The sequence below is a fragment of the Myiozetetes cayanensis genome, unplaced genomic scaffold (assembly GCF_022539395.1).
Source record: "Myiozetetes cayanensis isolate MyiCay16 unplaced genomic scaffold, myiCay2020 scf20-37, whole genome shotgun sequence".
Classification (NCBI taxonomy): Eukaryota; Metazoa; Chordata; class Aves; order Passeriformes; family Tyrannidae; genus Myiozetetes; species Myiozetetes cayanensis.
The window spans coordinates 9,445,433-9,472,902 of record NW_026087412.1 but is presented as its reverse complement, the minus strand read 5'-3'; the positions used below and the strand labels follow the sequence as shown (position 1 = coordinate 9,472,902).

The 27,470-nt window shown below is 40.9% G+C and overlaps 1 protein-coding gene across 1 annotated transcript in view; it reads right to left on the bottom strand.

Annotated features, from left to right (window-relative positions):
- Nucleotides 1–27,470, bottom strand: part of SHISA9 (shisa family member 9) — a 169,509-nt gene that overhangs the window by 10,420 nt on the left and 131,619 nt on the right. The window contains exon 3 of the mRNA XM_050317912.1: nucleotides 10,911–11,066. Within this exon, the coding sequence (XP_050173869.1) occupies nucleotides 10,911–11,066 (156 nt within the window). The remainder of the gene's footprint in view (nucleotides 1–10,910; nucleotides 11,067–27,470) is intronic.

Below are 27,470 nucleotides of genomic sequence, written 5' to 3'. Positions count from 1 at the left end.
AGCATGACTGCAGCCTAAACTGATTATGGGAAAGGAGGGTTTGCTTTGCTTTCTACCAGTGCTGTCCGAAGCCAAAGAGGTTAACACTTAGGAGATTTGCTTAAAAGGTTTCTTCCACTCCTTCCTTGGGTAATCTTGCTTGCTTTTCCCCTGGCTGGTTTGTAATGCTCCTCAAAGCACCCCAGTTGGGATAAATCTGCTCGTGTGCCGCGTTTGCAGCAGCGCTCCTGAACCTCACCGGTGACACCAAACTGTTTGCAACCCTTTTGGAGGGTGAGCACTCTGGGTGTGTCCGAGGGCAGAGCTCCCCAAGGATTCCAGGAGCAGGGCTCCATCCTGCATGGGCAGCAGGGTGTGCAGCCTGCCCATGGGGTGCCACGAGAGGCCCTCCCGAGCGGGCAGAGCCGTCCCGGCAGCACACACAGCCTGGCTGGGGATGGAGCCGAGCAGGTGGCCTGTCCTGGCAGGCTGCACACTGCCTGCTGTGGGGGTCACCTCACAGGAAAGCTTCACAGCACTCTGCAGTGTGATTTAGCATCTAAAAATGCGGGTTTGTTTCTCCTCAAGGTGCCAATTCATCGTACTTAACGTTGACTGAGAAAGCTGTTATATTCCTGACCACGTTTATTTGTAATAACTGCTCTTAGCATGGACATAATTTCATTTTTTTTTCCACACATTGCTGTTGGCATTCTTCTGTGTGCTGAATTTCATTTTCAGTTGCAATACTTTTTATTAGATGGTTTTGTTTCTTTTAGGATACTGTTGGTTATAGCTCTTAAATGTGTGTCTGAATCATCTATAAATCACCTACAAATACTAGTTGTGATGCCACAGGAAGCTGTTTGAGGACCCAGAAGACCCAGTTAAGGTCTCTGAATGTGTAATTAGGATGTGCTTTTAATGCTGAAATAATCCTGCATTTTTCTGTCTTTCAACTGGCATCATACTAGATTTACACTACTAATTCTTGAATAAAAAGAGAGGCCTAAAGGATTTTTGAATTGTACTGGTTAAATTAAAAAAAAAAGTCCCTGTGATATAATAGCTATTGTTTTGCGTAATTTAGTTTTTATTTGATCTGTTTCTTAACGACTATAATTTTAAAGAATTTTTAGCAATTGTTCTGGAATGAAGTTTAATGTTTGTTTTTTTTTTTTACAAAATAGTTGTGGCATAAGTTGTTTCTATTACAAAGTTATAATTTTCTAGTCTTTTTGCCAGGAGGAAAAAAAAAAAAAAGGTTTGTCATTCCCTAGCTGTACTTGCATACACTCAGGTCTGTTTTTTTCTTCTCTCTTTCTCCTCTTCCTGTCTCCCTCCTTTTAGACTCCATGACATTTCTATTATTGAAGTCTTGTGAATAGTTGCCAGAGGTTCCCAAGCTAGAGATGTGTCAAACTGAAAAGAACTGGTGTTCCCTGGCAATTCCCAGAGTCGCAGTGTCAGAAGGAAATGAGTTTCCTGTGGTTTTCATGCATGTTGGGCAAACTCACAGCAAAGCAGCAGCGCTGCCTGCTCTGAACAGAACCCTCTGAGTGGCCTTTGCACAAAGCCAGAGGCTCTGGGAGTGACAGCCAGCCCAGGCAGAACGGGGAATGAGGCTCATTTCAATGAATATTTAATAGTGCACACACACAGGACTTCTGCCATATCAGAGTGTACAGCTCTGCCCTTTTTCCCAGGAATTGCAATCACAACCATTACTGGTGGAAATGAGAGCCAGCAGTGCTGAGCTGCAGCTCTGCCTCCCCCGCTGGGGCAGGGCCCTTGATGATTTTCACAGGAGCACCTTCCATAGCCTGGGAAGGTCTGCAAACTTTCCCACTACCAAAATTGCCTGTTGTACTTCCTAATGTCTCTAGAGTGCGACCGGCTGATGTTTCTGAATATTTTTGATGCTGTGGTATTATAGCTACTCCATATCAGATTTCTTTCTTTTTTCAGCTTCTCTTTTCCCCTTACCCTTCTTCACACAAGCTGTTAGGGGAGGACTCTGGCAGCAATGAACTGTGTGCATTACAAATCATGTTACTGCTCTTCTTTCCCCCATGCCTCGAGCCCTTTGTTATTATAGTGTAAGTGTGTGAGAGCAAAGCAGTGGTCTCTGTGACTTTCGTCTGTGAGATTTCTTTCAAACACATTTACTGTCTTTAGAACCCCCTTTGCAGAACCAAAATAGCAGGCAGATAGCTATTTATATTGTAATGTTAATGAGGGATTCATTCCTATCAGTTGTCTTACTAGTTCTGGTGAGTAATCCTGAAGAACATCACACTCTGCTGTTGACATATATCCATGTGCAGAGCTGAAAAGTATTAAACCTTCTGAGTTTTTGAATTTGGTGAGAATCAAACCCAAAAGTATTGGTTGTTTACTTAAGTAAAATTGACTTGCAACAAAGTGATCTTCGTAACTCCTGAAAATTACCCAGGCAAACCTGACTGTTCCTGTCACAGACACTGTAAATGCAACAGATCTGACTCAAAGAGTTTAAAGCTCTGTTGTCCTCATGGAGACAGATTCTGACATACAAGAACAAATAATATTTTCATACAAAAATAAGCCAAATATGAAGCAGTAGAACTATGCAAAATAAAGTATGAGTACAAGAATTTAAATCTGTTTCTCACTGAGTTTGCCTCTCAACTCCCAAATTCCTAAATTAAACATATTTATTGTAGTGGGATTTCAGAACTGTATGCTCTGTTATTCTTTGGTCAGTTCTTGGGAAGACTTAAATCAAAGCCCTTCCTTAAAAAGCCCTTCCTTTCCTTTTTACCTCTTGAGTTTTCAGAAGAAGAAACCCTGAATCAAGCACTATAACCTGCTTTTATATTAGACTATTTTCATCTTAAAAGACTACTTAATAAATAAAAACCTTTACTTTACAGTAACTTGTGATTTAATTACAAGACTTATTTTTCCACAGAAATCATTCAAAGTCCACACTTCAAAATAATTTAGAACTTTACTTCTATGTGCTGAGTTTGAAACAGAGCAGGAATTTAAAAATGGTGAGGAATTCTAGACAGATTCTCAAAATCTCTGTTAATTTTTTGAAAATCAGCTGTGGAGCGGGGTTCTGTCACCAATGAAGTTGTAAATTTTGATCGTTTGGCACCTCTGAGAACCGCTCGAGAATATCACATGTTGAGCACATGTATGGAACTCTTATTGCAAAAATACTGCCATAAATCACCTCCAAAGCTAATAGTCTGGAAGGAAAAACGAGTGGAGGATGTTCAGAACAGCCAGTGCAACGTGGAGGCTCCATGGTGGGAACTGTAAAAGCCACACTTGAGAGTAAATCCAGGCTCTAGCTGGGATCCCGTGATGTTGCTATTTATCTGCAGGTGTTCACCATTGTTTTCATATCTTTATGATCAATCTCTACACTTAAATAATTGATATAAAATTTGCACTGCAGAGTGAGAACTAGGTTTATATATAGAGGCATGTTTTGCAAACGTGCAAAATAAAGCAGTTGCAGAGAAGGGTGTTTCAGAAGGGATGCAAATGAAAATGCTTAACATTGTTAGACTCGAGCCTTGTTTTTCAGTGGTTCACTTTTATTGCCTAAGCATAAAGTTCCACTCAGTCGTGTCTTTACATCACTTAATGTGTAAAAAACCCCTCATGCATAATTCATCCCCATTTCATAGAAATAGGCTGGGATAATCCGTGCTTGATTTGGATTTACTTGTTTTCTCCCTGTGCCGTGGCTGATGCCGATAGATGGAAACAAGCCTGGCTGCTGTGAGCTGGTTACCTCTGAAGGCTCTGGTCACCAAAGGCAAAAGACAAGCAAAAGAGAGTAACAACCCCAGAAACCCTTCATTCTCTAGTGGTCAGCTGGGCTCATGGTACTGTGATTTTAGATCTGTCTGTTGTGTCTTTTAGAAAGGAGAAAATAACTTGTTTCATTTTGGTTCGCTATCACATCATTAGGGTTTTTTAAAACCAACCGGTTCCCAGAGAACCAACCTGATTTTTAGTGGAAGGATGTGAGTTCTCTCACTGGGGGATTGTGGAGTAGTGTTTATAAGCTGAGCTTTTATGAATTATTGGTTATGAATTTTGGCTATGATTTAATTTTCACTATTTTAAAGTGCATGCTGATTGCAAGAAAAAACGGCTGTTTCTCTGTTGTAGGGAAATCACTTTAGGGCGTGTGGGTGGAAAGAATATCAATTTCAAGAACGAGAATTAGAATGCACAGATTTAAATTTGCAATTTTGGCGTGAAAAATAGGTTAAGAATTCAATACATTCTTATTAATATTCTTCAACCACCATAAAACCAGGTAACAGACCAAATCCAGACAAAACAAATTCACTGGATGTGAGTCCAACAAAAGAAAAATTCGGAGATAAACATAAACTAAATGACCCTGAAGAGCAGGTTTCCTTTCTTTCACAAGTTCACTGTGTTGCTAAAGTCTAAGAAATGAGACAATATGGATGGCAGTGTTCAAGGGCATCTTATTTTGGTGTTAAAACTGCTTTTTGTAAAAGAAGGGCTATTTGCAGTTTCCTTCCAGCAGCTTAGATGTAGCTTCTGCCAAGACCAACACATCCCTAAAGTTCCCTTTCCACAGGTCCATCTGTTTGCTCGAGGATGGCTTGGGCAATGGCTGCTGGGCTGTCTGACTGCTTACAGCAGAATTCCCCAACCTTAGAAAGAATATCTCCCTGTTTTTACAGTAAAATGGTGTTTTTTAAAAGGCTGAAAAAGATTGTCAGCAAAGCAGATGATTTTGCTCAAGATGCCGAGGCTTTGCACAAACAACATATTTATAATTAAAATATGGGTACCTCACTGGAAGAAGAAATGAGTGTGCTGGATGATAAAATGGGAAAATATTTTGATCAGGATTCCCCAAGCATTTTTTATTTGCCTATGACAAAGTGCCTGTGGGTAAATGACAGAGGTAACAGTTAAATTATTTAGGGGAAGCAAGAAAAGGTCTTGAAATTTCATCTGAATGCTCTGGGCAGGATCTAAAGTTTGGTGGGTCTCAGCAGAAGACATGGATGAAACAAGTGATGCTCCACTTCACCTAGCAGGGGGATTGGTGAAGTGAGTGCTGCTTGGCTTTTCTCCTGTGCCTGAAGGAGAAGCAAGGACTAAAATATGAAAGACTTCCTTAACAAATGAACACTCAAAAGCTTCAAATTCTGCAGCCACACTGGGCTAAGAAAATAATAATAATAAAAAGATACCAAGCTTTTATATATTGTGCTTCCTTGAGACAGAGCTGGAGTTCCAGTGTGGAGCTGGGCAGATCACCTGGTCTGGCATTATTCATGGCACTGAACATACCTCCAGATATCTGAAATCATCACCTGAATTGCCCTCTGCACATTACAAATGATGCATGAATCTGTGCTTCCCGGTCTGTTTTTCATGGTGGTAAATCCAGGGAGTTACTCCCATGTCCCAGATCGTTTTTGATCCATCTTTGTTGTAACTGCTTATGGAAGTAGTAATGGAAAATTTCTTTACTCTTTGAAATGAAAGCACAATTCCTTTTTAAGCCTTCCAAAGAAACATGAATATTTACCCATCAGTGTAAGAGTGTGGTTGGTATAGGAAAGTAGACTAACAGAAACATATTGCTTCCAATAATTCTGTAGTTCTACTTTTTCTAAAAGTGACAGTATCAAACCCCCATGAATGCATGGGCAGGTGGGTTGTGTCTTTCCATTTTTCCAAATACAATGTTTCTTTCCAGCCCAGAGCACAGTGAACTACAGGGAATGGTACAGAATCTTATCTTTTGATGAGATGGGTGTCAGATTCTTAGGAGGTCATTGTGAAGTCACTTCTATTCTCAAAAGATAGACCTTATATCAGCATAGACTTCCTGTCACTTCCATGGCAAGAGAAGGTCTGAATCTTAAGAAAAGGCAGTAACAAATTTCCCATCAGACAGGAGGATGCTTCAAGGATAACAGCCCAGAGTTCACTTCGTGGGGAGGATCCTCCAGTGTGTGTCCAGGACACACAAATGGGTCGGTTTCCTCACGTGCTTCCCCTTTCTGAGGAAGAAGTTGCCTTGTGCACTGGCACACTTGTGGCCACACTATTTTCTGCAGGGACCTAACCAGGAGATATTTATTCTCTGAGTGTCATATTTGCAGAATCTCACTTTGCAGTTTTGCAACTGCAAGCAGAGCTGGAGCACTGTCTAATGTTTCCTTTGGGATCAAAGAACTGTGCAGCTCCAAGAAATGCTGGGAGCTGTAGACTCAGAGATGTGATGGTGGGTCTGCTGCCAATTATATTCTCCTTCCAGCTTCACTATATCCAATCAATTAGATCTGATTTAATCCCACAGGAGACTAACAAATCCCAGCACCAGGAAAGGCTTTCTGGGTCTGTGTTTCAGGGGAGGAATTCTGTCCATTGTAATTTTTTTTTTTTTTTTTGACAAAGTCATTTTCTATCGATTCCTCAAAGGTTTGAGTGTGTGGGGGAGAAGGGAAGAAAAAGTTTATGAAAGAAATATGAAATCATGTTAAACTGTAGAAATACTTGTATTCACAGCTTTTACTTGCATGTCTGTGCACCTCTCCAGTAGCTGAGTGATCATTTTCCCAAGGATTTAGAAGTTTGGTTTGGGGGATTTTTAAATTTCTGCAAGAAACTCTAAAGAAAGTTTGTGCCTTTGCAGTCCCTGAAGGTAGAAATTAAGGAAAGAAAATTAACTGTTACTGAGCCAGGCTTGCAGAGCAGTGTCACTGAACTAATACCTCGGGATAATGAGCCCAGTATGAGCTTGAGAAAACTCTTATTAGGCAAGAGGATGGGCTACAACTCTTACAATTTAGCAGAGTGAAATTTGAAGTTGGATTGTTCATGCTTTCCAAATGAATGTCCAAATGATGTGCATAAAAATTTGTGATGAGCTACCTTTGTATGTCCTGGGACTTGAATTTCATGAAGGTGTTCAGCTACAAGATCTCCATCCACTTGTAGCTTTAGGCATGCCAGTATTGCTTAAGTGAGCAATAACCATCTAAGCATGGAGTAAAAACACGGTTGATGAACTGGAAAGAAGAATAATTTATGCAGAAAAACCTCTTTCTGCACTTTTCACATAAATAATCAAAAAATGCAAAAGCACTGAAGGAAATGAGGATCATGTTGTCTCAGGTGACCAAAAAATTGAAATATCAGAACAGTGGGTGTTTATGGCAACACAACATTCAGTGACCACTTTTGCTGGGACTGTTCTTGGAGGTTGTTAACCCTTTTTGCTCAGATAGTCTCTCAAATTCTTTGGTAGGAAAAATTTGGCCCTGTTGAAAAGAGATTTAGTGGCTTAAAAATGGAAAAATAATGGATGAAAAGAGTGCACCTATCAGTAAGTCAGATCAGTCAGAGAGGCTAGAGATGATAGCAGATAGACTTCTTATCTATTCACTCAGGAAATGTGTGTTGCTCTCCTCATTTCCAAATGATCCTCTGCCTTCTGCTGGTTGCTCCTCGGTGGTTTATGTGCCAAGGTGGAAGGAGAGCAAAATTCTAGTGCAGTGAGGAAACCAGTGAGCAGATCTCTGCTCACTATTACCTTGTTGTACTCCAAGCACTCATCTGAGAATAGAAAATAGGCACAGAATGTCCTCATATCATTTAGAGATGTAAATGCCAGCAGACAGTGAGGGGAAAAGGTGAATTTGGTCAGCACCATGGCCAGTACTTAAGGAGTTCTGGAGGCTAAAACAAATAAAGTAACTCCTAACAAGAAATGAGGAAAACATCCTCTTCCATTGAGTGTATAAGAGTTTGGCTGTGTAGTTTGAACTTGTTCATGTGAAAATATTTGGCTTTTTAAATAAAATACATCCACGTTGGCCTTTTCAACTTTCTTCTCCCCTGTTGTGCTGAATCAGACACTCTGCACTGCACATGTTTGCATTGCACACATGCATGAGCAGTCCAACTTCCAAGTGCACTCTGCTAAGTTGTATCCTTTGGAGGCCAGGGTGTAGCTTTAAACCAGCTTCCTAGGGATCAGCCTGGCCTCACCACCCAAGTATGGGTCATTCTTATTCATTAACACAAAGCAAATTAAGAGTAAGGGCACTGTTGTCTCTCGTTTTCACAAGCACTTGAATCCTCACTGAATTTGATGGAGGTCCTGAACATGATCAAGAGAGAGATTACTGTGACTTGCTACTTTTCCATAAAGTGAATTTTCACAGCAGCCATCACTGAGGAATGAGTAGCTCACTTCTAAAATTAGCCAAATTTTTAGGACATCTGTAGTTCAGAAGAAAGCAGCTGTGTAGAAATTAATTTAAAACTGCCTCTGGTAAAGCTTCACTTTTTCAGTTATCTAAACTTCTTACCACTTATGGCCACATTCTGATGAGTGATATTCATATACCACGGCTACAGTTGCTACAAAGCAGTAGCAATGCTTCTTCCTCCAGCCCCCATTAAAGAAAAGGGTTAAGCACAGTGGACTAAACCCAGACAATGGGCTCATGCAGAGTAAGGGGCACTCAGATGAATATGATTTGCCTCAAACGGATGGGGAAATATGGAACAAATCCCTTATTAAATTTCTACTGTGGCAAATGAATACACCCTCAAGCCACTGTCAATGAATGCAAAGGGAAAAGGGCTGCACACACTCGCTGACCTGCTGTGGGGATCCATGAATACAACCCTGAATGTGAGCAGGCAAAAAGTGCCTTCGCCCTGTGACACAAATACCCCGTCAGGGCGAACTCACTCACTGTCTGTTTGCTCAAAAGATCTTGTCAGGTTAAATTTGTATTGGTGGGTTTGATGCAGGCCAGGTCCTATTTCCTCTCAGAGCTCTCCTGAAGTCAGTCTGAGCTCTGCCATGTGTTGATTGCTTGGTGTCAGCGTGGTCACAGACCCAGGCCTGGCTGGCATCGTGGAAAAACCCCTTTGGGATCTTGGGGTGTACTCAAGAGCTACTCCTGGGGGGAGTCATGGACTGGAGAGTCTGAAAAAGGTTGAAAACTGAGTGTGTTTCATTCGTGTTCCATATGTCCAGACAGAGGGGGCAAATGTATAACTGTTTCAAAATCTCTCTTGTTTTCTGCTGAAAAGTTTGGATAAGATTGTAGCACTTTTGTACTTGTGAGAATTCACCTGCATCTAAAACTTGGCTAATAGGGTGTGAAACCAGTAGATCTATGGGGAAAAAAGAGAGAGGGGATAAGAAGGATAGGGCAAAAGCATGGGAAGATGGTACAATCCTCTTAAAAGAAAATGTCCCTGAAAGTTATGTTTAATTTAGTTTAAGATTCTGAGAAGCATTATACAACTTCTGAAGCTGAAGTGCACAATCTTTCAAGGTTGGTTTAACTGTATGGTTATAATCGAGCTGTTTTAAAAACCTGTACTCAGACACACAAGAAATATCTAGCTTCTAATTTAGTAATTTTTTAAAAAAAGGTACATTCAGTGGCTCTTGGGCAGATGAGAGAAGTTTCTTACAGTGTTTCATCTCTCATTTTATTATGCTTAAGTACCTTTTAGCTTTGATGATTGGCTTGACCTAAATTGACATCTGACAAAGAAGCCTGATATCAGCACATAAATCTGGGATAATCACCACATCATTACACAGTGCCACCTTTTGAAGAGTGAATTGCAAAGCTACTCAGTATTCAAAATTCAGCAAAAAGCTATTAACCCTTGTTTTTATAAATAGATTTAAAAGTGCCACTTGTAAGGAACACAACTGACAAGCTCTGAAGCAAAACTAAACTATTTGAGATGGGACTTTGATGCACATTTCGTTAGAGTTCTGCTGCCCTGAAATGCAGATGACACAAAGTCAGTTTGTGCTGAAAAGTTTTTCTCGTGTGATTAATACTAGATTCCTAAATCAGAATGTTCTCGGCTGTTCTGCTGTTTTTCTGAGATAAATATGCCTGTCTGAAAATAGGCAGTGTGACATTGCTCTGAATGTATGGGCAAATGATGTATCCATCCACATGTGTGAGCTAAGCAAGGGTTAGTCTGAAGCTATGAATAGATACCCCCCCAGTTCTTAATGTATTATTATCTAGAAGGGGCCTGAAATGTAAGGTGACAAAGGCTTTCTGCTTTCACAAGCTGTGCAGAAGGTATTTACAGCCCCTGAAAACTATTCTTGATTTACACATCCAGTAAGGAAATTATTTTGACTTTTTAACCCACTACTGTCTTTTCCTTCCCCAGAGCTGTTTCTTTGAGGGTGTTCTCCCATTAGCTTAAAATAATATTAACCAGTCACAGAAAAGAGGCACCACTGGGATCTTTAGTAGGAGCTTTATCATGCACTAATTGTTTGAAATCATAAGACCTCAGAATATTCCTCCAGGGACCTGCTAATGCACATCCTACAGGAAATGTGGAAGCTCTTAATTTGGAAGTGTACAAGTGCCTTCTCTCTTCGGAAGTTTTTAGCAGGTATCTAAATGATATGCTTAAATTTGAAGCATATCTGATGTTTTTCTCTCTCATTTGTGCAGATAGCTATGGAAAATACACACCACAATGCATACACAGGCATATTAGAGAATATCTCAGGGGATCATCAAGCCCAGCTCCCTCCTGCATGTTGAACTGTGCATGCAGTATAGGGGAAACATGCTGACAAGTGGTTTGCAGTGGGAATGGTGTGGTTTTGTGTGCATATATAAACACCCCTGCATGGGGTCACCATTCTGATCCCCCTGTTAATTTTCATTACAGTTCCAACTAGCCTGATATTCTGTATTAAACTCTACCACGGGATATTCCACATGAAAGCGTATCATGAAGCAGTCCAGATGAGCAAGACTTTGTTTTTAACTTTGAAGCAGCGTGTCAGCTGCCAACAGCAAATGCAGCACAGTGATCTGAAGAAGTCATGCATCGCGTCGCTCACTTACCCACTGCCTTTAGAGAGGCGTACTTGTTAAGCTCTTTGCCTGGGGGCTGTTGCTCATACGGGTTTGTGATCTGTCCCAGGCTGGGATATGAATGTTGATGTGCCATCTGAGGAAGGAGGGGAGATGTTGGCATGACATTATTCATCTGTGGTGGATCTGTATTAAAGAAAATCGACAAGCATTAAGAAAAAAGTAAGTTAGTCTTAAGGTTTCGACGTCGTTCCTGAGTACAGATTAGACAGGGGGTGCCATGAGATTCGATGCAGCAAAACAGTATTTGCTACTGAAGTAAGAGTTGAGTACAGCAAACCTATACTTCAAATAGTTAATGGCATGATTAAAGGCTGACAAGTGATTGTAGCAACACATGGTAACTTTTGTATGAAAAGATCCTTGAACTAGAAAATAGGTTTTCAAAACGACTGAACACCAACACAAATACTGAATTTGCTACAGCATTAGGATACAAACCAAAACATGGAGTTGGTTCCAAGTTGCCTTGAATACAGGGCTGTTGTGTCTCTGTGTGCAGTTAAATAGCCAGACTCATTTCACTTGGCTCGGGCAGGGCTGCTGCATTTACGTTTCGTGTGCTCTTACACTGCTCCTGACACCGGCCTGCTGCTCTGCACAGCACTGTGTTGTGTTCTGTAGACATGGCCCCCAGTGCAGAATGGGCTTTTCTGGTTTGTGACTATCATTAGGTGATTTCATCAAAGCAAACCCTTTGTCCTCCTGTTTTCTCCTTTTCCCTGGCAGTGGGTATCACAATATCATACTATAGGAATGTTTTTTGTAGCAGACACAAGGAAAAGCAGGAGCTAACTACTGCTAATTATGGCTTTATACCAGCACTGACCCCATATCAAAATATTGAAGTTGATTTGTTCCCTTTATAGCAGAGAATACAACCTGTATACTTTTCTTTCTAAGACATAACATAATTTATTTGTTGTTTTTAATGTTCGGTTCCAGCCTCTAAAACACTTGGTCAGAATTGAATGCAAACCTAAATTTCAACAGATAACAGTCTTCCTCTAGGCTGTGGATTTTGAGATATTTGGAGCTGAATGGCAATCCTAGAACCCTGTCATGGCTTCTGCAATCACAGACAAACACATTTTTCTCCTGCAATGAAACCACAGTGCTGGGCTGGTGACAGTAACTCCCTCAGCATCAAGCACTGGGTAGAGATCATGTAGAGAGAAAGCTGCTCTGTTACAGGAAAGGTGGTTTATTGTGATGGATGGACTGGACCCTCCTCCAAGTGCCCACAAGGATCTGGCAGGAGCCAAATATCCCTGCAGTTTGCCAGGATTTTAAGGGATTTGAGCCACTTGGCTTTGCCCAGCTCATTAATAAGCAGGGGTTCTGAAGTCAGTTAACAGATTTACTGCTGGGAGAGAAAAGAAAGCGATGGTGTTTTTTAAGTTCCTTCCCCATCAGTGCTGCCTGGTGAAGTCTCTGCTGTTTATGCTGGGCCTGCCCTGCCTCTGCACAGCTCTGTAATCACAGACATGTGGACCCAGGTTGGGAGAGCACTCTGAGGTAACTGGTGGAAAGTGTTACAAGTGCCATCACCTAATAACAGTCTGATTCTTCTTGCTGGTACTGGTTGTTAATAGAGAACAAATGGGTTGTGGATAATATTTAGAGCTGAATGAGGAATTATTTTCCCATACAAAAAGAGTTTTACAGTGAGTGGATATTTTTTTTTCTTTTACCAAAGAAACGAAATCTGAAGTGGGACTCTTTTTTGTACAAATGTTGTGTCAGATCAGGAGAAAAATTTTGTCATGATTTCAAAATTTTATATATATAAAAGGTAAGTTGAGACACATTTTAAAAGAAAAATATTATTTTGGATTGGAAACAGGAAAGTTCAGAATTCCCCCCAAAGTATTGGAACACTCTTTGAGTCTTTTTTGACAGTTTTACCTTTAAAGGGTAAATTCGCTAAGTCAACCCTTTCACAGAAACACATTATTTTAAGGAATTGCTATTTTGTAATAAATAAAAACTCTCAGGATGTTTCTTTTCAGCTCTAATACTGGCATGTCTGATGCACCCAAGTGGAGTTACTCTTAGAACATGAATTCATCAAATCCTGTTCCATTCCCATTCCATCTCCAGAGTGCAGCTGAGGAAAGCCTCTTACTCTAACTGTTTGAACCAACAAATAGCTGACTATTCTCACCAAACCATCCATATCTTCCAAGCATCTCTCCTTTCTGATTGCATCTGTGAGTACACTTTTGAGCAGGACTGCCAGCACAACTGCATTTCAACACAGGGCAGCACTGAAGGTACCAGCACGAGTGGGACCTTTACCTGTAAGGAAAGTGTCAACCTTTTACCACCACATTCACTAATTTTTTTCTGAGTAGAGCTAAATCTTAGTTCTTCATAGTAGCACTTCATAGATGCTACTATTACAAAGTTCCCTTTGGCAATTCCTATTCCTAACTCTGTCAAAGCATCGTGATTTCAGTGTGGTGGAAGTAACGTGAGCACCAATATTTATACACTCACTGCTGAAGGGACTTCCAGCTGTAGAGGCTTGTAAAAAAAATGTAAATAAGGTGTAGTTAACCAGGACTGTTTCTGTGTTTCTGTCTTAGACCTCTCAGTTTTACTCAGTCAGCACTTCAGACTCAGTGTAGAAAGTTCCCCCAGAGATGTCCTGGGGAAGATGACTTGGGTGAACCTGGGCTTCATCCCGCTGTTCAGTGGCAGAATGTTGTTGCTGAGTTCCTGGGTTACTAGTGATGCTGGGCTTTGCTTCTTTGAGTGTTTATAAAGAAATATGGTTTTCAATTTCTAGATCATCTTTGACTTCTCTTTTGCCTTGTTAATATCCCAGAAATCTTCTGAATTATGAATCTCAAGTGAATTAAAGACAGTCATTCTTTCGCTGCCACACTGACTCCACAGTGCCCCTCACTCACACCCCGATGCTTGCACAAGGCTAAGTCATCACATGGAATTACTCATTCAATGGGACATTTGCACAAAGTAAATTAAGCAAAAGGCCAAACTCTGGCAAAGTGCATTTAACCATATCAAAGATTGATTCCTATTTATAAAAAGGCTCCCACTGGAATGGACTCCTAGAGCCTGCAAGAAAAAGCTCAGCTTGATATATACATGTCTAAATCTGAATCAAGCTAAATTTTAGTCTAACTAAAGATGTTAATGTAAAATTTTAAATACTTTTTCCCTGCAGTTGGAAAAAATAGCAAGTGTTACATATTGGGGAACAAATAATAATCAATTCAGTTCTTCAAAATATTTTTTGATACAAGGGATTGGTTTCAACTGGAAGAGAGTTTAACCAGAAAAATCCCTACCAGGTTTATCAGTGACCTCTAGTGCCAGGTTAAATCCCTTATACTTACAAAGCAGATATTCTGTGGTTGGTATTTGCAAATATCTGGTTTCAGTGAATGGGGACAACTCTGACCCAAAAGCCGTGGCTGTGCTCGCACGTTATTTTTGGCAACGTGACACTGGTATTGTCCGTCACAGGATTCCACAGGACCAGCTGCACTGTGCCACTGCCAATTTGGGTGTTTATTTTTAAAAGACAGAGAATAGGAACATCACAAAGAGTCAAAAAACTGTTTGTGCCGCAGCTTCTAGCATGAATAATCAGACCTGATTAGCAATGGTGATATTGTAAAAAACCTGCAATATTCCCAACCTTTCTTGTTTTCTGCTGAAGCGAGGGAATACAGTGCCAGCCTGCTTCCTAACCTTCCAAGACTTTGAGGAGTCATTGTGGGCAATGTGTTAGTGGTTTCCTCTCTGTCTTCCTACTTCCAGCCCTAAAGGCAGAGTTTGAAGAAATGTGCTGGAGCTCAGCACACACAAACTCAATGTCTGCTGGGCAGAAAATGAGACACATGGGGGAAAAAAGGAAAATAAACAGTTCTTCATATGCTTCTCATAAGAGTGCTTTTGACTGCAATTCCCTTAAGATGTGAAGGTATAGGAAAGCTGGTAGGAGACACGTGGAAAAGAATATAAAAACTGGAAGGCAGCTGCTCCAAAATCAGTTTCTAGCTGGAGAAAGTGGGGTTTGCATCCTGGCCAACAGTGAGCCCTTGGAAATGGCAAAGGCATTGGCTTCTGGTCACAGCCCAGTAGTTCCTGAAGATTGATCATTATGTTATCTGTTTATTACCTTGGCCTATATCTCAGACTGTGCAATTTAAACTTGTATCCAGATGTTACAGCTAATTGCTTACTCAATTTTCCAAGTGAAAATACTTTTTCCAGAGCATTTTCATCCCCCCCGATTGTGAATTTCAGAGTTACTTTAGTGTGCATCACGGTGACAATGGTGTAATTGGGTACTTTAATTATTCTGTACTCTATTCAATTAAGATGGGGTTATATCTTATTTATGCACTTTATTCAGTAACCAAGGAGCAGGCATGTAAGCAATTATTGAATAAAAATAAGAACCCAATGTCAAACACCTGACACCAACCATAGTCACATGTATGAAAGTGGTGAGACAAGGCAAAGACCTCAAAACTGACTCTTTGGATTTCTGCACTGTCTGTAGAATATGCTGGGTGTTCACTTAGTTTGATCAATCTTGTCAAGAAGCTGCCAGGGCTACAGGAGAGACTCAGGATTAGAGGAAGGGATGTGAGAGGGCTGCTGGCAATAATCCACTTGTTCACTGCTTGAGAGCCAAGAGCCTGCCGTGGGCACCCCTTGAGCTCGGCCACCATCCTCCTCCTCCTTCAGCCACGGGAGAGGGAAACCTGTTCTTAGAGTACCTGGGGATTCATTCCTTTCTGTACAATGAAGGCAGTGACTCAGTGCCTGAAGACTGGGAAAATGAACAAACTCCATAGGCACGGAATGGAATCTATTAGAAAGGGAGAGGTTCCAGGCATGAGGAAAAGAACAAACAGACAGGCCCTGCAGTAACAAAACAGGAGAGGATGGGGGAAGGGCAGGAAAGCAGAGTGAGACTGTGCTACAAAAGCTACCTGCAGACACATGTACAAAAGAAATGAGAACAAGACAGACAAAAGAAGTCTGGAAAGTCAAGGGGGAGGGGGGAAATTCAGAGCAAAATATAATAAAAGCTGGGCATTTTCAGATGCTCAAGAGAAAAAGATATGCTCTGCACTAGCTAAAACTGAAAATTAGAGCTATGAAAACAGGATAGATCTGAGTGATTAGAGAATATCTGTATAAAATTTCTCCTCTCCCATCCATAACTGCACTGCCACCAACAAGCATATTTGCCTCTTTTTTCTTGAGTGCATTCCATTTAATTACAAGACCAGCTCATCCAGCATTGCAAATCCATAGTCGTGTTCCTGCAAGGCTCACCAACAGAAACTGCAGGTGCTAGTTCTGAAAAAAACCAGATATCATGAAGCCTGTGGGATTTTAACAACTTGACCATGCCTGTAAACTAAGTCCTTTCAGACTAGTTCCTTCTTGGATGATAAAACTATTTGACATTCGCTGAGCCTCCTGTTGGGCTGAAACTCAAATCCTTGGCCTATATACTTGCTCTTGCCTCTATTCTGAAATAATAATGTCACTCCTTTCAATCTGTCTTCATCTGATAGTCTTACCAAACTTGGATTATTACTGCAGCCATTTCTCAACACTTGTAACCTTGCAGTGCAGCTTCTGGGATGAGGTTCTACCCTCAGCAACACATGGAGCTGTGTTATTCTGTATATAATGCTGGTGTAAGTCACCCTGTAAGTCTCTGTCCCTTATGATCTGCAGACTTTGTTTTCTCCTCGGTGATGCACAAGTCACGTGAGTAGTTGTATTGCCCCTTACTGTGATAGCTCTGAGACAATACATATTTTTCATGGCAATTTTTGCTAGTCAGGGATCTGTTCTGTCTCTACACCATATCACAAAAACATTCTTGTAACACAGACAACCTACCCATCTAATCACAATCACAAAAAAGATCTGAGATGAGTGGGATGGCATTTCATCCAGAAGAAAAAAATGTTTCTGTTTAATGGAAGTGACAGTCTACAGTGTAAATGCTTGTCATCAAACATACTGTCTTATGCCTTCCCCTGTCCTACCAAGCGGTTGTAGGAGTTAGTCCCATGCTACATGCTGGGATTCTCTGTGGTGCCACTGCTCTGATGTCTAAGGCTGCATATTTTCTGTTCACTTCCTACAGAGTTAACCTCTTGCTCTCTTGCTGTCTCCCACGGTAAGGGTTGTGTGGTCTTTCACATACAGATAACCTCCCTGGATTTCTGAGGCCAAGCTTTCCCCCCAGTATAGAAAAATGCTGGATGCAGGAACACCTTCAGTCCTGCTGTGAGACTCCAGAGGTACTGACCCCAATGACACGCTGGTGTTGAGGGCTGTGCTGGCACTGGGGAGCACAGGAGAGGGGACATATCCCCTGCTGTGAGTGGTTATGGATCAACAGGTTTGCAGTGCTGAATGGCACCACAATTCCTGGTGCTTCAAGCTGAAGGTTGGCAAGAGATAGGATGGCTGATTTTGCTCTGGTAGGAGAGGTAACCTGCAGGGCCATACCAGTGAGCTGTGCAGTCACAGCGCTGCTGTTGCTCGAGCAATGCCCCATGCCTGGTTTTAAATGGCAAAATTCCCAAGTCTCCTTCCAGTGCAGTGGAATTCTGTGCTGCTGTCAGATGAAGGCAATGCTATCTACACACACTCAAAACCATATGGTCTCTTCATTCTGAATGCTTTTATCTGTGAAGTGAAGATGAGGACAGCACTAATTTTACAATACAAATCCTCCCCCTTCCACCCCTTCAATTTTCCATCTACATCCTTCAGGCACTTACCTATGTGAAAGTCAGAGATTATATTTCTTTGAATAATGATTGAAATGAAACATAAAAGTAGGAAAATCAGTAGTAATGTGGCCAAAGAGATGTGAGGCTCCACTGCCATCTTAGTCCAGCCAGGGAAGAAAAAAAATGTTCCTGTATATGTGCCTTTTTCTTACTGAATGTGCTGCTACCATTTGATGTTTAAATCTATGGGAATTTTATATATATGTTTATATATAAATCTTATGGCTGTGAGCTCTTCTGAACTCTGTGTGACAAGTTGCAAATGGGGAAAGAGATAACTTTGTGTATCAGTTAAATTCAAGACTGAAGCTTCTCACTGTCTTCTAGATGAAGTCTCTGATGCTGTGAGGTGCTGAATTCTCTGTGGTCACAGTGATTTGGGAGATGGGGCCTTCATCATGTTTCAGGTCTGGGCTCCCTGGTTCTGGTTAGACTCCAAGTGTGTAGGAGCAGAGTTCTGTGAAATCACTTGGCTGTTTTACTGCCATCCGAGGAGGGTGGGAGTGGAATATCACTGGCCTTGTGACTAAACTGGCTGGAAGCCTCTCTCTTCTGCTTTTCATTTCCCTTGGGCTCCATGCTGTGCCATCACACTCACACTCCCGTAAGATTTTCTGGGCTCCTGCTTTGCTAAAGAGCTCCAGTCCGAGGTTGGTTTTCCAGGTAGACTTTCATTACACAACAGCAGATCTCCTCACATGAAGGTTATTTTCGTGTCCTCTGGAGGTTTGCTTTTCCGTCATAATTACTCACAACCTGACAGACTTATAATCCTCTGATAGGATTTGTGACATTGTAATCTTCTCCGCAGCAACCCATTGTGGCTTCACAAACTGAGGATTATAACCTCTAAGAAGGCAATAAGCAGATGAACCCTCGAGATACCAAGACCCTGCTCTCCTATCACTTTCCAGGGCCTGAGCTGTGGGAGGGCAGGGAGCGGTGCTGTGTTCTCACTCCTGCCCACATTTCTGGGTTTCTCCATCTTCTTTTGCCTCAAGTAACAGAGTTGAGAAATTAATTAAACCCACCAGTTATACACACTTTGAGCACTGCAAATATCCTTAGCCATGCAAATTAAGAAAAGATAAATTAGGCAAATTTGACTTACACAACAGATTTTTTTTCTCCCAGAAGAATGTTCTTTACAGTTTCCCATAAGGTATCAGTTGTCTTACAAATCAAACACTTCTGTACCTTTCCACAGAAATAAAAAGAACCTGCTAAGATGTACCAGCCAGCTTAGATCCGTTGTTTTGACTGCTTTGTCTTTCAATGAAATTACTTTCTTTTCAACAATTAATATACTTTTACATAATGGAAATGGGCCTGCCACTATAATATTTATTCTAAATATTTGTATACCTTGTTTATTGTTTTCTCTCACTTTAATGGTCTGAATAATTAAAAATTCCCTTGCTTCAGGCATTCCATTAGTTTGTCTATTAGCTATCCCCATACTATATTCTAACAGTTTAGAAGGAAAAGACCAGACAGTATAAAATTCTGGAAGCAAACATGTTACCAACTTCATGCTATTGTTATTTATTGTTATGTCTAAGCAGTAGGTTGGCAGTCCCTTGCCTGTAAGTTGTGGGTAACAAATGGCCTGCAGGATACTCACTCTGTTCAAAGGCAAAGGCAATTACAAGGAAGATTTAAGGTAGGGAGAAAGTTAAAATTGGAAAGAAGTTGTTCAGCATTGTTTCCCTTCAGCCAACAAAGGCTGAGGACAATTTCATGAGTGAATCATCCAGTTAATGTGGGGTTTGAGAAATATTTTACCTAAATATATGCCTCACCTGAAGCATATCCCAGTGGCATAATCTGTCCTGATATACCTGACCCAGCAATGGAGATGAGTGTGCTTTTTACCTTGTGGCATAATCCAGTTTATTCTTTTAGAGTCTGTCTAGAGATGGAAATACATCAGTGTGCCCCAGTGAAGCTGTAATAGCCAGCTATGGATCTCTTATTTCCCAATCCACATGTGCAAGTCTTGTTAATGTCAGTCTGTTAGTTTGTGTTAAGCAATCAAAAGCTCAGGCAAAGAACACAGAAGGTCGATGGAGAATTGGAGTTCTGTTCTCAGAAAACTAGTTTGGTATCTTTTAGAACAGCAGAGATCAAAATGCACTGATTATGAAGTAGGATGCATATTGTAGCATAGCCTCACTGAAAATACAAAAGATGAGCCCACTTACGCTGTCCTCTTCTCAGGAGGGGTTACCCATGCTCTTGATAAGTGTTAGTCATGTTTCTAAAAAGCCTTCAGTGAGTGGCTTCACAGTCTACCTGCACAGTCTGCTCCAGTTCCAATGCTATTCCAGCAGTATTCTCACTGTTAGAGAACTTGTCCTGTTGTTGTGGTTTACGTTTTCTTTAGGACTGCAGGTGAAGTCCATTGTTTCTCTTATCCTCCATGGAGATGGAGAGAGGAGGATGACTATTCCTTGTGCTGTGAGTGTGTTTTGAAGTCTCTGCACTACAGAATGAGGGGGTTAATTTTTCCCATGCAGAATGATCAGAGGTTTCAGAAATGCAGCCTTTCTGAATACACCCTTCCTGAGGTTTGGCATCTCATCTCTTCTCATATGTCTCATATCTTGTAGGATCTCCACTTAATTCTGCACCCTAGCACACCACTTCTTCTCTGGCATCAGTGTTGTTGATCCATTTCTGCCTTTGATCTCCTAAAGTCCAGAAATCCTTTTATGTCAGACTGCTCTTTACAATGATTGTTCTTGTGTCTCATTTAATAGGGATGCACCTTGTGTTTTTGACACGTTTCCAGCTTTTTAGGATCTTTTGAATTCTAATTCAGTCCGTCAAAATCTTTGAAACACCGTCCAGCTTGGTGTTGTTTCCAAATTTAATATGTACAGTGTCCCATTGTCCTCCTCATTAATGAAAATATTGGACAATGGTGGTGACAGAATAAATCACTGCAGAAATCTTTTCACTGTATCCTTCCATTAAAAAAAAAAAAAAAAAAAAGAATCATTTGGGATTATTCTCTGAATGCTGTTTTCAGACCATTTTGCATCAACCTTTTATAAACAACTTCTGAAATCCTATTAAAAATCAAGATTTTTTTGTATCTACAGCATTCCCCAATATAAAGGGCCTGTTACATTGACATGAAAGGGAATTGCTCAGGTTTAGCTCCATTTGTTCCTAAGAAATCTGCATGAGTGGTTATTCATGACCACGTTGATTTCTATTCCTTTCTCCCTTCCTTTCCCCTGCCCCTTAATTAATGAATTAAATTAATACTAAATGATTTTGTGTTCTCTTTTAAGGCTTGACAGCACAGCTTTGAGAGTTTTACAGAATTCCATCCATTGGGTGAATTCTCAAAGATAACGGCACTTAGAGGAATTGAGCCCTTTCCCCAAGTGCACAGGATGAATCCTTCTGGGCCATCAAATAGAAACATGTTATCATTTTTCCAAGTGCTCCTCAAACCTGCCCTTCTTGTCCTAAGGTGTGACCTCTCCTCCCTATTCTGATGTTAGTTTCTTGAAACTCTTGCCTTTTTTTAAAGTGAATACTGAAGTCCTGTCTTCCAAAAAGGACAAGTTGATTCTTTGAATCTGCAGATTCCAATAACTTCTAGTAACTATAAATAAATAAAACGTAGTATTTTGGAGCCCTACATATGGTTCTCCTCGAACCTTTTCTAAACCTTATCTAAGTGGGCATTTATATGAGCCATGGTAATTTGGATTGGCCCTTTATGTAAAATAATAGCTTAACACTTAACTGCTTAGTTGTGATGTGTTCCACATTGTTATTCCAATAATTTCTAGCTTCAAATTATTTCCTATTTACATAATGTTGTTTTATTCAAATATATGCACAAGAGTTTCAGGGGAAAATAATTAGGCGAGACAGCATCAGGCAAATAACTCCTTTTGAGACAGAAAACACCATCTTTGGGGGGGGATGGTGTGCTCTTTACTTCTCCCTTCTATTTAGCCCGTCTCATTTGCTCCAGGCCACTGAAGTGAATCTTCAAATATAATAATGCAAGCAAAGCAGAGCGAGGATATCCCAGAAGAGCAAATATTAAGCTGATCAGTGTCCTGCTGGTTTTCCCCGAGGTGAATCCCTCTGAGCCCCCACCTGCCTGGGGACGGACTGACCAGAAGTTACACACCCTGTTTACAGAGCTGGGCATTCTCACCAGGAGGAAAACATAATTAACCCCCTGGGGCTGAGCAGAGGCAGCACTGCGGGGTTCAAGGCTCTCTGCTCTCCTCGCTCCCAGCACTGTTACCCATTCAGGGCAGGTGTTTGGGATCGAGCACCTCCTGTGAGCTCCACACTGGCCACAAACCAGTCCCTTGCCTGTGACCTGCTCATGACTCACAAGTGTTTCCTGCTGTAGCCACTGATGGCATTGCAGCAAGAGCTGAAACAACTGTTTCACACTTAGGCAACTAGAGACAAAAAGAAATAGAAAATGGGAAAATATATTTTAAAATACACTTTCCTTGCACTTAAAACTGTGAATTTCAGAACCTATCCTGGGAAGAATATGTGTCCATTTTTCCCCTGGATTATCACCCATGTATTTACTAGGGGAAGGGTCTAATATGATTTTTTGGTTGTTGATTTCAAAATGCTTTTTTTAAAGGAAATTAATATCATATTACCAGATACCACTTAATTCTAGTATTCTACATAATCTTAGAGATCATTCAAAAGTATAATAAGTGAATTTAGGCTTTCATTATTTGATCTTCTCTACTGATGATATACATATGAACCCACTGAAGGAAGTGCCAAATAGAGATGAGAGTGGAGGAATGGGAGGACAGAAAAAAATCTTTCCATAATTAGGACACAGGCAATCCTGTATCAACAGGAACTTTATTTTCCTTTTTAACATTTCAGTAATGTCCCCATTTTATTTTGAACCTTTGGACTTAAAAGACAACTGTGATAGCTGTTATTTTAGGAACCTCTTCTGTGTAATTTCTGTGATCAATAATGTCCCTGCACATACACTGACGTGCAGCAGAAAGATGACCCAGTTCTATTTTTGCATTTTAACGGCCTTTTGTAGAGTGGCACGTCTACTGTCAAAGAAAAATGATGAACATATGTTTCAATAAATGAGAAAATCTTACTGCTTTGAAGAAGCAAATTTCAATGGCTTTTTAAAAGGCTTCAGCCACCTGAACAGGAGGTTGAAACTATCCACCTGATTATAATCTTTGGACCAAAATGTAATGTTCTTCTAAATACTGGAAGCAGTTATCAAAATAACTGCAGTAGGCTTGGCACAGGTCATGTTCCTGTAGGAGTAAGGTTTAACGGGCTACATTATCATAGACAAGTTGCTTGGTCAAGAACACTCTTCAAGATATGCAGCTGGAAAGAGCCTTCCCCTGCCCAGCGGTGGAAATGAGCAGGGATTAGGCCTGGAATGCTGAGCACCTGAGCTTGTGTGAAGTGCTGTGCTCTGAGCTCTGCAGGTACTGCACTGTTATTGGGTCTGTACATCAACACTGTTGCTGTCAGTGCTGCAAGCACTGCAGCTGGGACTGCTTTGTCCGATAATGTCCCACGGGTGTGTGTTCCTGGCTTATGCTCCACCCTCTCCCATCCTGCCATGCCAGGGATAAGCCTGAGACCTGCAGTTCTCACTGCCACAGAATTGTCCTCTTGGCAGGTTTCTCTCACAGCCTTTTTTTACTGCTCATTTCTGCTCTACGTTATCCTCAGTTAGACCCTTTTCTGTGTCTTCCTCCTCCCTATAATCTGTGCAGGGAATGACTGCTTGGCTGGGGGTGTCTTCAGCCATGTCTTCTCTTAAGTTTACAGCTGTCTGTGCTACATCTCCCTGCAAAACATCTGCACTACAGGTGTCTGTACTACCTCAGAGAGGCAGGAGTAGGATATGGACCCATGGAAGTATCTCCACCCTAACATTTTGCCTCCAACTGAGTGTCAGTCTGCAGCAAAGAAAGTGACCTCCATAAACTACTGGTTGAGACATATTCTTTTCTTTAGAATTAAAAAATATTCTTTCATTAAGTCTCACAGGTAGTAGGTTATTCCTTTTATGGCCTTTATTTTTTCACTGTTCTATTTACTCCTCTTACTCATTACAAACTGGTGCCTTGTGTAATTTATAAGCTGAAGCAAAAGCATAAAATTGTAGATCTGATATTTTGAAAACTCTCTTATTTACTGTGATGTTTTGACCAGTGCTCAGGCTCAGCCTTTATTTTGCTCTTGGTGAAAGTGAGACTTTTCAAGAGTGGCAGAGTCAGAGGAATTTAGAACGTTTCCGAAGCTCTGTCTGGACGTATTTTATGAACACCTACTTTAATGGAGTCAGGCCAATATTTAGAAACTGAATTTCCGTAGTTCAGCGTGTCTTCTGTAGTGATACCTCAGCACTGCTTAATTTACAAATGCCCTGCTGATGAATGAGAGTCACAGCACCTTTTACATCCTCAGCAGAGGGCAGGTGTCAGTGTTTATTTGTGTTTCTCGTGGCCAGTGTGCCCTAAACTCGGGCAGGAGCCCTGGACCTCCCTGAGCACATCTCCCCCCTTCACCTCTTTTGACCTTCCTGATGAGACCAACGTAGTTTTGCTTTCAGAGCTGTGTTTTATAATGCCAGGGGAAGTGACTGAGATCAACAACCCTTTTCACAAAAGCCACTGAATAAAAATGAGTTGTTAAATTAATTCTCAGTCCCTTGCAAATGAACATGGGTTGCTTTTGCACCGAAGCCTTGGAGGTGGGGTGGTTATTATTCCACAACAGTTCCCTGAGCTCTGGTTCTGTCTTTCATGAAACCATAGGAACTTTGTTTTGAGTCTGGTATATAACCACTCTCAGTGGTCTCTGTATTCCTGCAGTATTATCCCTCCTAAATGAGACAATGTACTAATGACTGACAGCTCTGTCTTGGGGATTTTTCTTCATTTATTTAGTTACAATCCAAACACAAAGCTATCATCTTGCAGTCCTTTACCTCTCAGTGGGGTAAGTTGGGTGGGTTTCCAGAATGTGAAAAACATTTCAAAGCTGGACCTTTTCCCTCCTGATAAATTGATATTCAAACAGAAACACAGGGTGTTGGGTTTCAATAATTTGTTGCAGTGCCACTACATCAAATTTAAGTTCCTTTAAGAACCCTGATTAGCTGATACAAAATGATGAATGGGGGACTGGGACAGTTTATTTAGCAATGATGCTAATTAACAGTGCTATTGAACCCAAGTGCATCTTGGCATGAGAACAAGACCCAGGACAGATTTTGAATGTTTGCCCAATGCTACCTGCCTACAGTAAAATGTGTCACAAGGCAAGCTGAATGGGGGACACAATTTATATCCCTTTATAACACAACATTTTTTGTCATGTCTGTCTCCTAATTAGCCAAACTGTTGTCACCTACTGGTCTTTCACAGTGCAGTTCTTCGTCTCAAAACCAAAGTACAGGCCCAAAAGGAAAAGTAAATTTGATGCTTCTATTCTCAGACATTTCTACTTATAACCCATTACTCTGCATACATTATTTTTAATGAATTGCAGAATGCCTCTTTAGCTTTCTCAGAATGTCTTCCAAGAGCAAGGCTTTGTGGACTCCTGCCAGGCACACACACACACGTGTGATTTGTTTGCTGTCCTTTTCTTTCATTGTTGGTAGCAAACCTGTTCTGGCAGCAGCCTTCCTGCACTTCCTTCAGTGGTGTCCTGCTCTAAAACTCACAGAAGTCAAGGTCTCAACCTTTGCTGCCTCGGTGTCAAATACAGGCAGGTGCTCAGGGCCCTCGTTTTCAGTGAACTCTCTTTTATGACAGTTTTAATTAGCAGCCCATGAAAACTGAAATAATGGGCACAACATTATCGACAGGAGCTGGGTGTGGGGTCAGGTTTGCATCCCTGGGACTGTTACATGCCTGAAAGGCTTTTGGTTTTGTTCTCAGCAAGAACCTTCCTGCTCAGCTGACTGAAGCAATGAACTCTTTCAGTGTTATACAGATTATTTTGAAAACTTCCCTGTGCAGTTTTATTTTTATTTATTTATTCCTGATGTGTTAAGAATTTGCCAGGCAGAAAAAGGCACAGTCTCTGCCCCAAGGGGAGCCTGCTGGAAGCTCTGATATTTGCATGTCTGTGAACTTCCTCTGTGACCAAAGGCTGTGTCCTTGTATTAATTCTGTCAGAACTATTGCTTCTCACAGCATGTTACTGTAAATAATCTCTGTTTACAATAATGGATCATTACTCAAACTTCCCACAGAAACTCAATATGCTGGAACTGTTTTTCCCTTTGTCTTTATTATAATTCACCTCCAACGTTAATCAATGCTACCTCAGGAAAATTCCCTCTCTATTATATATATTTACAGCCAGAAAAACTGGGGTTGATGGTTTCTTTTCAGAGTAACTAAAGATAAATCATATAGCAATCATTCAGTCTTCCCTTCTGTATTTAATTATAGATTTTAGACCATGTTATAATCTTTTATGAGGCATTTCTATGACCTATTAAACAACTGTGATGTTTCACCTAAGGGTGATCCTTGCTGATGTGATCCCTTTGCTTGATTGGTAGAGGAACCTGCTTTCCTTTCTCTCTCTTTCCAAGGAGATAACAAGTAGATGTTTGGTTAAACTGCAGTAGTGGACTCAGAGCCCAATACCTCAGCTCCTGCTGACACCTCAATGACCTTGTGTGCTCATGGTGAGAGTCACCTAAAGACTTGCAATGTTAGCAGTACATCTAGTATGTGTTCTGGAAACACTTCATATACTTCTGCCAGTGGTTTTTTTGCATTTTGAGTTGCAGAATTGTCAGAATACAACAATGTTTTTTCATTTTAGCTGGTCTGCACAGACGTTATGGGTGCTCATTGCACTGCCTGGCAGAATGGATTCATGTACAGCTGCAAAACTAAGTGTTATTATGAGGGAGCCTATTAGGAACATTTTAGTTTTCAATGGGAAGAAATGGTCAAAATGCATGGGATAATATCCTACAGCCTTGTTCTATCAAATAGTCAGAAACAAAAATCAAGTTAGACAAAACTTTATAAGCAAGGAAGTAGCAATAATGTCTGCAGGACAGAGGAGTCTGCCAGCCTAGCACAGCACATCCAGCAGAGAGCCTTTTCACATCCAGCACAACACACACAATGTAATTTTGTAGCCAGACACTCAGATGTCTATATTGGAATTTGTGACCTTAATGCACAGAAAGCATATGGACAAGTAACCCCCTGTTTGATTTTAGCAGCAAGATCTTTTTGATCTAATTCCATATCTGGCAGAATCACTTATATCCACAGAGAACCACTAATGTTTTGTTATATCCTCTAGTGCTTAGGGGAATTCACATCACAGAGCCCCCAAATAAATGAAAAAAAACCTTTGAAATAGAGTTTGCCTTTCATTAAATACCCATTGTCCTTGCAGTTTACAGTCAGAAACTGAGTAGAGAGCATTATATACACAGAAACTGGACACAGCATCAGAACAGCTTTTCTTCTGAATGCTCCATCTGATTTATGTTGGGGTTAATGAATGCTCATTAATCCTAATCTATTTCAGAAAGCTATAGGAGAAAAGAGATTTTTTACTTGTACACTGTAGATATTTCATTGCATGTTATGGATATTAGTGATGCAATAGCCACATGGCACATGGAAATAAAAATTATGGCCAGCTTCTCTCCATATTTTTG